The sequence below is a fragment of the Trachemys scripta genome, chromosome 5, assembly GCF_013100865.1.
Source record: "Trachemys scripta elegans isolate TJP31775 chromosome 5, CAS_Tse_1.0, whole genome shotgun sequence".
Taxonomy (NCBI): Eukaryota; Metazoa; Chordata; order Testudines; family Emydidae; genus Trachemys; species Trachemys scripta.
In genome coordinates this window covers 9,648,243-9,661,630 of record NC_048302.1, presented here as the reverse complement: position 1 = coordinate 9,661,630, position 13,388 = coordinate 9,648,243, and the positions used below count along the sequence as shown (strand labels likewise).

Sequence of the window (13,388 nt, the reverse complement as noted above, 5' to 3'; positions counted from 1 at the left end):
GGTTACCCTCATAGGTTTGCTGTGTGAAAGGAATCACCCGTACAAAAGTTTGAGAACTATGGCCCTAGGGCATGAAAGCACCTGCAGCCTTGATGCTGTTGTCAGCATCTATTTCACACCTTTTACATAAGCCTCATTTCTGAGGGGGCAAATGCCCAATTAGCTGAAGACAGAAGGCTCAGGGCCATGCTCTTTAATCTCACTTCACCTGTTGAAGAAAAGCTAGAAGGTAGACCAATGCTGCCCTTTGGGAATTATGAGAAGTATGAATTGCTATATGGAATTGTTAGCCTCCTTTCATCGACCAGAGATGATGGGAATTGCAGCCTATGATGCAATGGCTCATGTGACTGAATAGGCCAAGCTGAGATTTGCATGAGCTGTGGAAGTTATTGCAAATGGATATAGCTCGGTCAGGGGGAGTGTCCCATTTTATCATTCATTAGACTTACTTCAGTGATATAAATAATTTAATCTTCACCCTTGCCTATGTAAAAGTGCCCAGGTCACCAACTATTATCAGTGGAAAAACAGTTGCCTTGGCCTATCGACATAAGCCTGAAAGAGACTTGAGGCCTAGCCGACCAGAGCGAGGGAGCAAAGACTGAAACTAGAGTTACTAGCAGCTAAGTAAACCCTACCACAAAATAGTGTGCACCATTTTATTCTCAGGACACAAGGCTTGAGAAAGGTGTGTCACGTGAAATAGAATCACCGGCCTTGAGCAAGGGATCCTGTTTTTGCACATAGAACTTACACGAGTGCCGTAAGATACAGCAGGGTCAGTCAAAACAGTTACTATGACATGGAAAACTTTAGAAGTATGAAGCCGTGGAGAAGAAACTCTCTGGTTATTAACAGATTTTGGTGATAGCCTCAAATGACCAAAACACAAGCTTTACATCAGGCCATCTGCGCGTCAATTGCTAGTCTACAACAGGGTGAAGGAAGGTTGACTGCAGAAGTTAGGTCAAGTTTGCAACAGAGTACCTGGGGCTTTGGTTATTCATTACAGCCTTTTTAGGACAGTGAAACATTAACCTCAGTCTAGGCACACACTCAAATTCCTTGGTTGTTTTATTGCTTGCCTACAGCATGGGGGCTGTAATCACTGCACTCCGCTACAGCAGGTGGCTAGCAGCCAAGCCACGCTTAGGAGTACAGTATTTAGTCCTTCCATCCTTTCCCTATTATTTCCTCAGCATTGCTCTCCCACAGTACTACACAGAGAACTTTTCCCTTCCTTATTTTATTGCATACAAATGCTGAAGCGATTTCCAGCCACTTTGATAACCTAGTTACCGCAAGGTCTTGGAACCACCCTGGTACCAACAGAGCAATATTAGCTTTTCAGTTGGAAAAGATTGTAAGAGTGCTTCAAAAAAAGTTACAGTAGATCACTATGCATCTGGCCTCCAAGCACGCTTGCTCACACATGCAACAGTCTATTACTGTCCACCTCACCGACAAAATGGAACATAGGGAGATAGCTGAAGTTACATTAAGGGGCATCACCTACTACTCATTGATTTAAAGGGAAACCAGCAACCAGCTTCGTATTCCACTACTGATCAACATGGGAATAAAACAAGTTACATGATAAATTCCATTTCAGCAGGAAGTGAGGCCAGAGGTCCCCGAGATCCAAAAGTTGTAGGTTTTGAAAGTGCGGCCTGCTGGATGGAAATACAGGTCATTTGCCAGAGGAAAAGGTGAACAAGAGATTGGCATGATAGAGGATGGCAAAGGGCAAGGACGAGCCAAGCTAAGAAGAGGCCAGTTGATATGTGGAGGCAACAGCAGCAAGAGGCATGGTGTTCTGGACTGTGACCAAAACTTCAAATCAATCAGCACATACAGACTGTGGCATGTTCTAACATATATACAAACAAGTAGGCTAACTGGGCAAGCAGGGCTTACCCCCGTCTAGAGGCAGTTGGACAAAGCAGGGAGAAGTGTGATACAAGTGCCTCCAATGCTACTGCGGGCAAATGGAATGGTCAATCCTGCTCTCACGTGGATACTTCCCTTAGCACTGGGCCATCCTTACCATAGGGACATTTTGCAAGACCTTCCTTGTTCTCTGAAGCAGTGTTTCAGTGAGCAGCACTGGCTCATGGAGATGAATCCAGGCCTGCCCCTCCACCACCTCTGTCCTTGAGCAACATGAACCTCTCTGTATCAGAACAGCAAACAGAAGAAAAAGCTCCCCCATCCAAGCATCTGTGCTGGACTTGGTTGGGGCACCAAGAGAATACTGACATTGCTAAACAGACACTCAGAACCACTTACATAGTTTGGGGCAGCAATGCTGGATTTCCCCCAAGGTTGTTAGCTGCAGCAGACATGATAGCATGAAAGAAGCACTCACCTATCAAGAGAAGGCACACAAACAAAACGTGGTTGTCAAGAAGGATGGATACAGAAACAGTCTGTGGGAAAACAGCTCTGCTGTGTGAATGAGTGGAACAATGTTAGTGAAACACTTACTTGTCATCAGTTCAATACAATCAAATGTGTTTGCAATAAACATACAGGGAGTTTGAGTACCTTAAAGGCGGAGCTGTTAATTCACAGGCAGATATTAGAAACATGGCATAAAGAAACCTGAATGGAGGGAAAACTGGCAACTGTCTCAGCCAGGAGAGGCAATCAGGACTCACTTCAGAGCGCAGACCATTAAACCAGTCTACAAAACAACAACCCAATGCAAAAAAAAAAAAAAAAAAAAAGAGCCAACCAGATCACACATAGGGACTTGTGCACAGGCCACATCTGGAAGGGGTCAGAAAAATCAAGACGCCTTAGATGAAATAAGGTGGGTCAACTTGAAGTCACATTAGCCAAATTCCTTCCCAGTACTGCCGATTGGTTTTAGGTGTGTTCACACACTGAAATAGTAGCTAAAGGAGACTGACTACTCACAGCCAAGTCTACACTGATGCGAAAATGCAGAATTTGTAATCATAGTAGAGGAAGAGAAACACACCAGATTCTTGCAGTTTGCCTGCAGAGCAAAGACATTAACACTTCAAAAAACATTTTCCTCTAGCAAATAGTTCAAAGGCTTGTAAGTAAATGTGTGCAATGAAGTAGCTGAAGTGTTTTGCTGAAAGCCTAAGCGCATACTGTAATTTAATCGTCTCCTTGATCCAACTTCATTTTTTTAAATTATCCGCCCCCCCCCCCCCCCCGGGATGATCACTCATTGTAACCACTCAATAAAAACAGTTAACTACAGAAATGTAGAGCTGCAACACGGATCACAAGAGGTCACTAGTCCAATCCCCTGCACAGAGGCAGGACCAAGTAAACCAAGTCCATCTCTGAAAGTTGTTTGTCTAACCTGTTCTGAAAAAAACAGCCACAACCTCCCTTGGAAGCCTATTCCACTGCTTAACTATCCTTATAGTTGGGAAGTTTTTCCTAGTATCCAACAAATCTCCCCTCCTGCAAGTTAATTATATTAGTTCTTGTCCTAACTTCAGTGGCCCTGGAGCATAATTGAGCACCATCCTCTTTATAACAGTCCTTATCATATTTGAAGACTGCTACCAAGTCCCCTCCCACTCCCTCTTTCCTCAAGACTAAACATGCCCAGTCTTTTTAACCCTTCCCTTAGGGCAGGTTTTCTAAACCTTTGATCATTCCTTTCTCTCCTCTGGACTCTCTCCAGTTTACGGGTAGCACCAAAACTGGACACAGTACTTCAGCCGAGGCCTCACTAGTGCCAAGTAGAGCAGAATTCCCTCCTGTGTCTTACATGACACTCCAGTTAATACACCCTTGCAGGATGTTAGCCTTTTTTTATTTTGCACAGCAGCACCACATTGTTGGCTCATGTTCAGTTCAGATCCTTTTCTGCAGTACTACCGCCACGCCAGTCAGTCCCCATTTTGCAGTTGTGCCTTTGATTTTTCCTTAGTACTTTGTGTCTTGATTGAATTTCATCTTCTCCAATTTGTCAAGGTAATTTTGAATTCTAATCCTGTCCTCCAAAGTGCTTGCAATCCTTCCCAGCTTGGTGTTATCCACATCTTTTATAACCATGCTCTCCACTCCATTATCCAAGTAATTAAAACGTTGACTCGTACTGGATCCAAGGCTGACCCATACGGGACCCTCTTAGATATATTCCCCCATTTTAAACAGCAAACCAATGATAACTAGATTTTCAATCAGTTGTGCACCCACCTTATAACTTCATCTAGACCACATTCCCTAGTTTGCTTATGAGACTATCATGTGATTGATTGGCGATCCCTCGATTCGAGGGTGATCTCTACCACAGATTTACATATGGGTCCAGAGATGACTCAGGAGTCCGATCCTGGAACTGCAAATCTGCCCGCAGTAGATACAGACATTTTGTGGCAGGCCAGTGGCCTGCTGGGAGAAAGTTATTTCTTTTTCCTTCCTCCTCTCTCTTTTCAGCTTCGAGGCCAAGGCACTTCTCCTCGAAGCGGGCCACTGTCTGATGGAGGATATGGCGCCACTGGGGTCAGTTGGTGGCTTGCTCTTCCCAGCTTGTGACATCCACAGTTTTCTTAAGATATGCTTTCAGTGTGTCTTTGTAGCATTTCCCCGACCACCACGGGATCTCTGACCACGGGTGAGCTAGAGCAGAGGACTTGAGCTGAGACTATCATATGGGACTGTGTCAACAGCCTCTCCCATGCATTAGGCCAGTAATCCAGTCAAAGGCGGAAATTAGATTAATTTTATCTACCCTGAAGTCAATGAAAAAATTGAAAAAATTAATTTAGTATCCATTGAATTATTTGATTTAAAGAATGTTTTATTTTTAAAAGGAAACCTGCTTAAAATGAATAAAAACAAGGGGGTGGATGAGATTTACTAGTTTAAAAGTTTGAAGGACAGCCTAAGTAACCCGGAAAATGTCCAAGAGATTTAGGCAAGTAGGAACGTAAGATCCAGTAACTTTCACTTAAGACATATTTGAAAATTCTCCCAGGTGAACCTGAAATAATCAGTTTAGTTCACTGACAGTTAATCCCTCTGTTTTGATAGGTCATTTAGTTGTAAATGTGAAATATTTTGATAAGTTTATGTATCCAAAACTCTTAAGATTGTTTTAATAAAAATAAATCTTATATGCTGTATTGTATGTTTAATTCCAGTTATCCTAAGGCAGCTTGACAAATCATGAGCAAAAAGTTGCAAATAAGCAATATATCATTCACTACTTTCTAATATACTAATAGATTCTAATTTAGAATCTGAAAATATTAAACTATGTAATTGCTTAAATAAATGAATAGAATTATAATTTACCTTCCCAGGTCTCAAAAAGGTGTACCAAATCTCGAGTAAAGGCTCTAATTGTATATCAACATGTTTTAATGGTTACATCAACCAATGATACTGCATCTTTCTTTACAAGGTAAGAAGTACAAACAAGAAAAAAGTTGATTTAAATCAACCCAGCCTGGCTGATTTGGCATGATTTACTCGACAATCCATGTTGGTTATTACTTATTACCCTTTAGGTGCTTATAAACAGATTAAACAATTATGATATTAACATCTGGAACCCTCTCTGACCTGCACAACATATGTCGAGTTCAAGAAGGGGCGGCACACAGACGACACCACTTTCAATATTGCCAAGTGTACTAAACATTTACTCTACATAACAGAAAGAATGCGTGGCTTACGCTGAAAGACTTCCTGCATTTGGTCTTTGTCCCCAACTCACATTTTGAGAAACAGAGCAAAACCCTGCTCTGATGGTGAACAGAATTTAATTTTGAGATGCGGCCATTGTCAACAACTTTTAAAAAATGCACGATAATTTGAACCTACGTATTTGAATGCGGTGTGATGGCTCATGTATACAACTCAGCACCTGAAGTCCTCTGGACACAAAGCTAATTGAATGGACACGTGTTTTGTACCAGGAAATTAATATTCAAGATTAGAATGTTAAAGCATTAAAAAAAAAGCAAAGTTTAAATCTTATTTTCAGTACTGATCAGCCCCCAAGCACCATCTTCCAAAACTAAATTAATCACACCAGTACTATATTATCTGATATGTTCTGGCATATAATACTATGAAGATACTTACAAGAGAGTTGATGCATCTGCTCCATAGCCACTTTTAACAATCACTCCAATTTAGTTTCAAAGACAGATACAGAATCCCTGCATGAAGCAAGAAGTGACTAGACTAAGTTTACAAAATGTCCCCACTTTGTCCGTTAAAAAGGACATCCTACACCCTCTTTGTACACACTAGATATTTAAAAAACTTGTCATGCTACAAAGTGACCACCTTATGAGAGGTTTCAGCCCATAATAAACATTGAAATGGTTAAAGAGCAATTTAGAATCAAAAAGGCCCTTTGAACTTTTTATCCCCCACTTTATTATTATTATTATTTTTTGGTTGCATCCTTTGAACATGCAGAATAGCCAATTTACCAGTTTGAGATCACAACAGTTTATATTCAGGCAAGGTATCTGCAGACAACCCGAGTGAAGTATCTAACTACAGGCACTTACATTTGGAGAAGCTGGATTGGAAAACTACACACAAGTTAAAGGATTGGAAGTACTCAGAAGATTGCAGACATGCCAGCATAAACAGGTTTACATATCTTAACAGCAAAGACAAGATATTTTACCTCTTAAGTCAGTGAAGGAGTAATGTGATACTCAAACCGTCTACTGTGGCCTTTGAGCATTAAAAGTAATGAATAGGAGAGCCATAAATAACCAGCCATGGGTTTATCCTGTTCCTGAGGGGTGATGATCCTGGAATGCGTTTTAATAAGAGTAGTTTACTACCAGGCAGGTGAAATGTGAAGTATTCCAGGACTAATATAAGAACCATTGTTGCATAAATATGGCACAGTTTAACTAAAGGCTGTATTTTTATCCACTAACATGGAACTCCAAATATGGCAGACAAGCATGCTGGAGCTGTAACTAACTTTTTCTTCTGCCTATTATGGCTGCCAAGAATAAAATACCCACAATCACAGATAACACACACAGCAGTTGTGCTGCTGGTAAGCCAAGTACCAGCTCTGGCCAAGGCTGCAGGTGTCAGCTAAGAATTGACAAACTCACAGCTGGAAGACAGACCAGCTCACTTTGTGTTACTATCATACAAAGTATATGCTAAAATGTGTAAGAATGTGATTAGTGTTTAAACTTCATTAAAAACTGGTGGGATGTTGCATGCCTAGTTTTCAGTTATCTGCAGCTGTTATAATGTAATAGCAAACGTTTGCATCGCATCTCTGTAACTAAGTAACCCATCAAACGAGCAGCCTTGTATAATGCAAATGAACTTTCCTATTAAAGGGCTAGTTCATGTGAATGGTCATTGTGTGGGGGAATCAAGGAGCAAAATCTAAGTGCATTCCTCTCTTTCCCATCTTGAAGGAAAGCTCCCATGTGGGTGATGTCCTGTCTGCTTGGTTTCTGTCCGAAGCAGCTATAAATAGGGACACAAGGAAAAAATAATCTCTGGACTCTTTGGATTCTAACAGGGCAGAATAACCAAATGAGAAGACAGATCTCAGAGTACTCTGGATAGCCCAGAGAGACTTAAGAAATTGGCAGCTTAATTTCAAAAGGTAGCAGAGATGTAGTATAAACTGTGACCCACTTGTACATATATTTTTACCTGCTTTAACTTCTCAACTTTCATTCCTTTTTCTTGGTTCATAAACCTTTAGTTAGTTTACTATAGTATGAACTGCCAGCGTTGTCTTTGGTGTGAGATCTAGTATGCAACTCAACCTGGGTGAGTGATTAGTCTCTTGAGACTGAGGATTTTGTGATTTTTAGTGTAAGTGACTGTTTATCACGTAGTCCAGCTTGCCTGGGTGGCAAGATGGAGTGGAGTGTCTAAGGGGTCTGGTCTGTGACTCCATTATAAGACTGTGGTACTTTGGGAGTTCACATTTGTGACTGGGTTGGTGAAATCTAATCATAGAATACACCAGCAATTGGGGTATCTGCCCTGAGGTTGGCAATCTCGGTCGTGAGCCACCCCAGACAGTGTGACAAATGTCAGGTAATCTGCCATCATTATGAAACAACCAGTGATTCAAAACATATCCAAATAGAGTTTTAACATTACATTGCTCTACCAGGGTAAGTCTCTAGCAAGACATTCTGGGTTTTTTCCTTTTGAACCTTACTGTATGTCACGTCAGCTTGGAAACTGGGCCCTGCACATCATGGTAGCTATTTTCTGTCCTTCATGTTTAGCAAATATCTGGTTCTTCTGCTCTGACCATCTCTAATGACTCAGAAGCCTGCATACAAAAGCCTCCAGAATTTTAACATCCAGCAAGAAATTTCAAGTTGCTTTTTTGTTTTAAGACTTTAGTTGGCAGGACTGTCCTTAAAAAAGAAAAAAAGAAGCAGGAAGCTAAAGGTTTACCTATCTGAATAGTGTTTAAGATTGGTCACAGATTTTCAGCTGGTGAGGATCCCTTTAAATAATTTTACCGTAGCCAATAACCGAATTAAGAATTTAAGAACGGCCATACTGGGTCAGACCAAAGGTGCATCTAGCCCAGTATCCTGTCTTCTGACAGTGGTCAATGCCAGGTGCCCCAGAGGGGATGAACAGAACAGGTAAATCAAGTGATCCATCCCGTAGCCCATTCCCAGCTTCTGGTAAACAGAGGCTGGGGACACCATCCCTGCCCATCCTGGCTAATAGCCATTGATGGACCGATCCTCCATGAACGTATCTAGCAACTAAATGTAAAAGGGCTTTTCTGATTGATCTCAGATATTCCTGCTATGAAAAAAGTTATAGTCAAGACATTACACTCTGAACATTTAACCCCAGCATACATCACAGTTGTTACCAGTAGCATAATCAAAGTGGGAATTTTATATATGCAACTCCCATGATAAATACGTTGCTTGACTGCTAGCATGAAGAGCTTTTTTTTTTTTTTTTTTTTTTACTAATACTTTATATGGACAATTATTCCCCAAAAAGAAAAGTTGACATTAACGCAGGCATGGCCAGTATCTGGCCATCTGAGTGAGGCCAGAAGAGGAAGGATCATGCAATGTAAAAGTGAAGCGCCCAACCTCACTATAACATAAGTGGTAGTGTAGCCAGTTCCAAGAAAGTCTAGTCCACTTGAAAGTTTTATTTTTAAGTGTTTTATAAACATCTGCCTTCTCCATCCCCTGGGTAAGGAGATAATTATACTCAAAAGAACATTTTTGCTGTTGTCACTTAGTACGGTTTAGTGACTATAATCCTCATCCTGATCTGAGCTACATTTACCAGTTGGGAAGAACTCTACAATTACTCAAATACCGAAGCGTTGACTTATCATACAGGGACATTGAGAGACTGAATTGTGTAATACCTGGAGAGAGATTCTAGTTCAGATGTCAGGAGTTAAACAAATCCACCATCCACCCTTTAATCACTTTTGGCAGCAGGAAATAGCTGAACACATTTAACAATGGTTTAAAAATATTGTCAAACAGAATAAATATTGCAAGCTTAAAGTAGCGAAAGCATCAGATGGACAAACTTGTAAATAATGGAACAATTTTTGCTACACCTGTGCAACAAAGGAAGCCTAGTAAATTTGTTCTTGACATTTAATTATGTGACAAACAAAAAATGGGTAAATGCTAGAATTATTCAAGCATTATTGAAGCTCAGGGCTGATTGTTTTTGTCAGAGGACAAGCAGGTGTTCACAGACCAGTCAAACATAACCCCAACAGTTGCTTGGTGTTGCTCCAAAAACTCCATCAGTGTAAGATTTTACACACACACACCCCACACACGCACCCACCTCTACCTTGATATAACGCTGTCCTTGGGAGCCAAAAAAATCTTACCGCGTTATAGGTGAAACCATGTTATATTGAACTTGCTTTGATCCACTGGAGTGCGCAGCCCCGCTTCCCCGGAGCACTGCTTTATCGCGTTATATCAGAATTTGTGTTCTATTGGGTAGCGTTATATCGAGGTAGAGATGTGTGTGTATGTACACACACCGAGAGAGTGAGTGAGCGCGTGTGCTTTATATAAAAATTGCTTTACTTGGGTGAGTAGTTTCTACTGAAGCATATGACATGCAAGCAAAAGGGAGTAGCTTTTGATCCTATATCACTTTGAGGAACGCATTTTTAAAAAAATTGGCTTTTACATAGTAAGGTCTGAAATAATGCTACACCAGAACAGACCTACATTCAAGAGAGAATTAGGGACATTGATAAATGCTGCAGACATCAGTAGTTTATTGGTATGTTTAGTCAAAACACATTCAAGAATGGAAACTTAAAAGTAAAAATACTTTCCACCTGCAACAATTAACTAGATTCTACTAGCATATAATGCTTAACACATTACAGCAATAAAGATGGTAATCCACTGTCTTTTATACCTACTAAAGCCAAGATGGCAAGCCAAGTTTGTTGAAATAGGATTGTAATGATAGAATACTACCACCATCCACAAATCAGCAACTAACAGTAATGGTCAATGAATCCGTTACTTTGCTTTAAGAGGTACATTTACTGAAAAAGGGACAAGAACATTAAGAGTCCACAGTACAGTAGGTGAACAATCACCATGTAAACTTCTGGGTATGACGTTCCATTATCTTTATTTCATGGCATTTAAACAAGAAGCAAGCCAGAAATTGAATGGCTCAGTAGCTCTTCTAATTGTCAGTTACACTTTTCCCAGTGCCATTTGCCATAACAATTTAGAAGATGGCAGGGCGATATCATAGCACTAACATTTTAAAAAGCTACACGAACACTGGTGGTAAACTGTTTGCTGAAGACAGCAGTTTGACTAAAAGCTTCAAACTTAAGTCAAATTATGTTTTGTGGTGAGGAGTTCAAGTACTATGTTTCCAGGTAACATCTGAAAATGCAAGAGTAACAAACTAAAATATAAAAATGGAAACTTAGCAATGTGTCCCAGAAAACGTATGGAAATAGTGCAAGACTTACCCTCAAACATGGAAGACCTCAAGTTTTGGGGAAAAACAGTCAGATGCAATCTTGCTTTGCCTAATACATCAGAAACAAACATGTGCAACATCTTTCAGCTTACTCGAAAACCACAAACGGTTGCACGATCCAGAAACAAATCGTTACTGTGCCATATTTGCTACTAGTTGCAATGTGATGAGGTCTTCCATGCTTAGAAGCAGCTTTTAAGTGGTCACACTCTCACCCCCTCCCCTCCTGAAGCATCAGAGCTTGGTGCTTGCTGAACTCTCCAGCACGGAGTTAGACAGTATCGTTTGCTACATTTGCAGTTTACTGGAACGTGCATCTAGGCAGACAGTAATCCAGAAATAGCAAACCGCTCACAGATTTAAAGAATCTATAGGTAAAAATACATAAAAGGATGTCTCCCCCTACCCTTAAGTTCAGAGCCTGATGTGTGTCGACATCAGTTCAAAGATTTGTGCAAAATGAGTAAGTTCAAAAAAACTGGAAAATGCAAATACTTAGAGCTGCTGATCTGTTCTCTGAAAACTGCAGTATCGTCATTGAACAAGCTTACCCTCAATCTATAGATGAGCATACATTAGAAGTTGGCAAAGCGTACCAAGTTCTTAGCTGACTTTTGAGGCGTAACTGAGATTTCACCTTCATATCCATAAAAATTCTACATTTGATAGAGAAAAGACAATCTGGAGACTACTCAGTTACCGTCTCCCTCCCTTCCCCTCCTCCATAAAAAGCCAAAGTTGTTAATTGAAGAGCGAGGTGAGTGATATTCTAGTAACTTACTGATTTAAAGATACTGCAATTTTTTATACAACTTTTCAATGATTTCTTTTAAACATTTTGCAGCTGTTTGGCTTTGCAGCACTGCAATTCATACACTATACTGTACAAAATCACCAGCAAGACTGGAATGATGTATTAATAGAAGGCACCATCATGCTTATTACATTACTAGAGAACTCAAATACAGTAAAGACAATTCACTGTACAATGCTTAAAGAAGGGGAAAGGGGAGGAGGAGTGTGTTGAGCAGCCAGCCATCCCTGTATCGAAGAGGGGCAGGTAGAAAAATCTTAGATATGAGCTATCAAACTTGTTTTGTACTCAGGACCATAACTTTGAAGTTCTGGATTGTGTTTAGTTTACCACTAAATGGTTTCCTTCTGGAATATACTTGTAGTCTTGTTAAGGTTTGTGTGTATACATGTTGGTCACAGCAAGCAGATCAGATGCCCGCATCATTTCAAAAGCTATTCTGTCTGAAAAAAGATGAAGGATTTATTTTTTCCTGATGCCTCTTGTAGATACCAATGTAAATGAGTTTAGAGTACCCATTAGTGCATTTTGATGAGTGCATAAACACAAGTTAGTTAGTTTGTTTTGAGCCAAGTGTTCTAAAAAGAAAAAAAAAAAAAAAAGGCAAGCTTCTCCAATTGCACAGATTGCACTAACTGCGTTTCCAACAGTAATAAGCAGAAACAGTAACACTTACACAAAATGTGCAGCAGAGGGTTTTTGACTGAAAGGACCTGAATTCGATTGGGCATGTCCTTTAGTCCACTTTTGTTGCAGATAGTTTTATGGTCATTTCTCTGTCCTTAATTCTCCAAGTCTAAATTTATAAATTAACAGTGTGACTCCTGTTGTGAAATTTGGGAAAGCATGTCCACCTCAATTTAACTGGTAACCAAAGGATGCTTTTCACATCAAAGAAATGATCAAAAAGGCTGTGTCACATTCCAAAGCCAAAAAAATTAACAAGAATGCAAACACGACGAATAATGTACCACTGCCAAGACTGTCTGCCAACAGTGGAGGATTTCAACGACGTTGTCCTGTGAAACGGCCTTCCATTTGCCCGGTTCCTCTTCCAGAGCCAAGTTTCTGTGCCATGCCACCTCGGGGAGGAGGTCCTCTTCCATCACGGTCCCGCATCATTCCACCACCCACTATTCCACGGGGACCCCCGGGCCCTCTATCATTGCGCCGAATATCCCTACGATCATCACCACCGCCTCGGGTCTCTCTTTCACGGGCAGCTCTTGTTTTTTTCTCTTCTACATTCAAACGCACCTCTCCTCGAAACATAATGGGCTTAGAAGGGGAAAATGTTTACAAGGCAAAGTTAGTCACCATTTCATAAAGTCCCAGCAATATAAAACACATGGAAACAGCAATCCCTAATGTTACTCTGTCCTTAGCAGCGCAGTTGCACACAGCTTAATGCAAAATTTCACTAGCAGTTTGTGACTTGCAACTTCTAACCCTACATATCTATAGAGACCATAGAACACACTGCGATAAGTTAGTAAAATACTTTGATTAGGCAAGGAATTAAAAAGGTCTAGGACTTGCTATGGTCAGTGCCACAAAACCACTGCAAGCTTGC

The 13,388-nt window shown here is 40.6% G+C and overlaps 1 protein-coding gene across 2 annotated transcripts in view; it reads right to left on the bottom strand.

The window, feature by feature from the left end:
* Positions 1-10,243: 10,243 nt before the first annotated feature.
* The window catches only part of G3BP2 (G3BP stress granule assembly factor 2), a 44,578-nt gene continuing 41,433 nt past the window's right edge, over positions 10,244-13,388 (bottom strand). For both annotated transcript variants that reach the window (XM_034771558.1, XM_034771560.1), the window contains one exon: positions 10,244-13,093. In XM_034771558.1, coding sequence (XP_034627449.1) covers positions 12,821-13,093 — 273 coding nt within the window. In that variant the 3' untranslated portion in view covers positions 10,244-12,820. The remainder of the gene's footprint in view (positions 13,094-13,388) is intronic.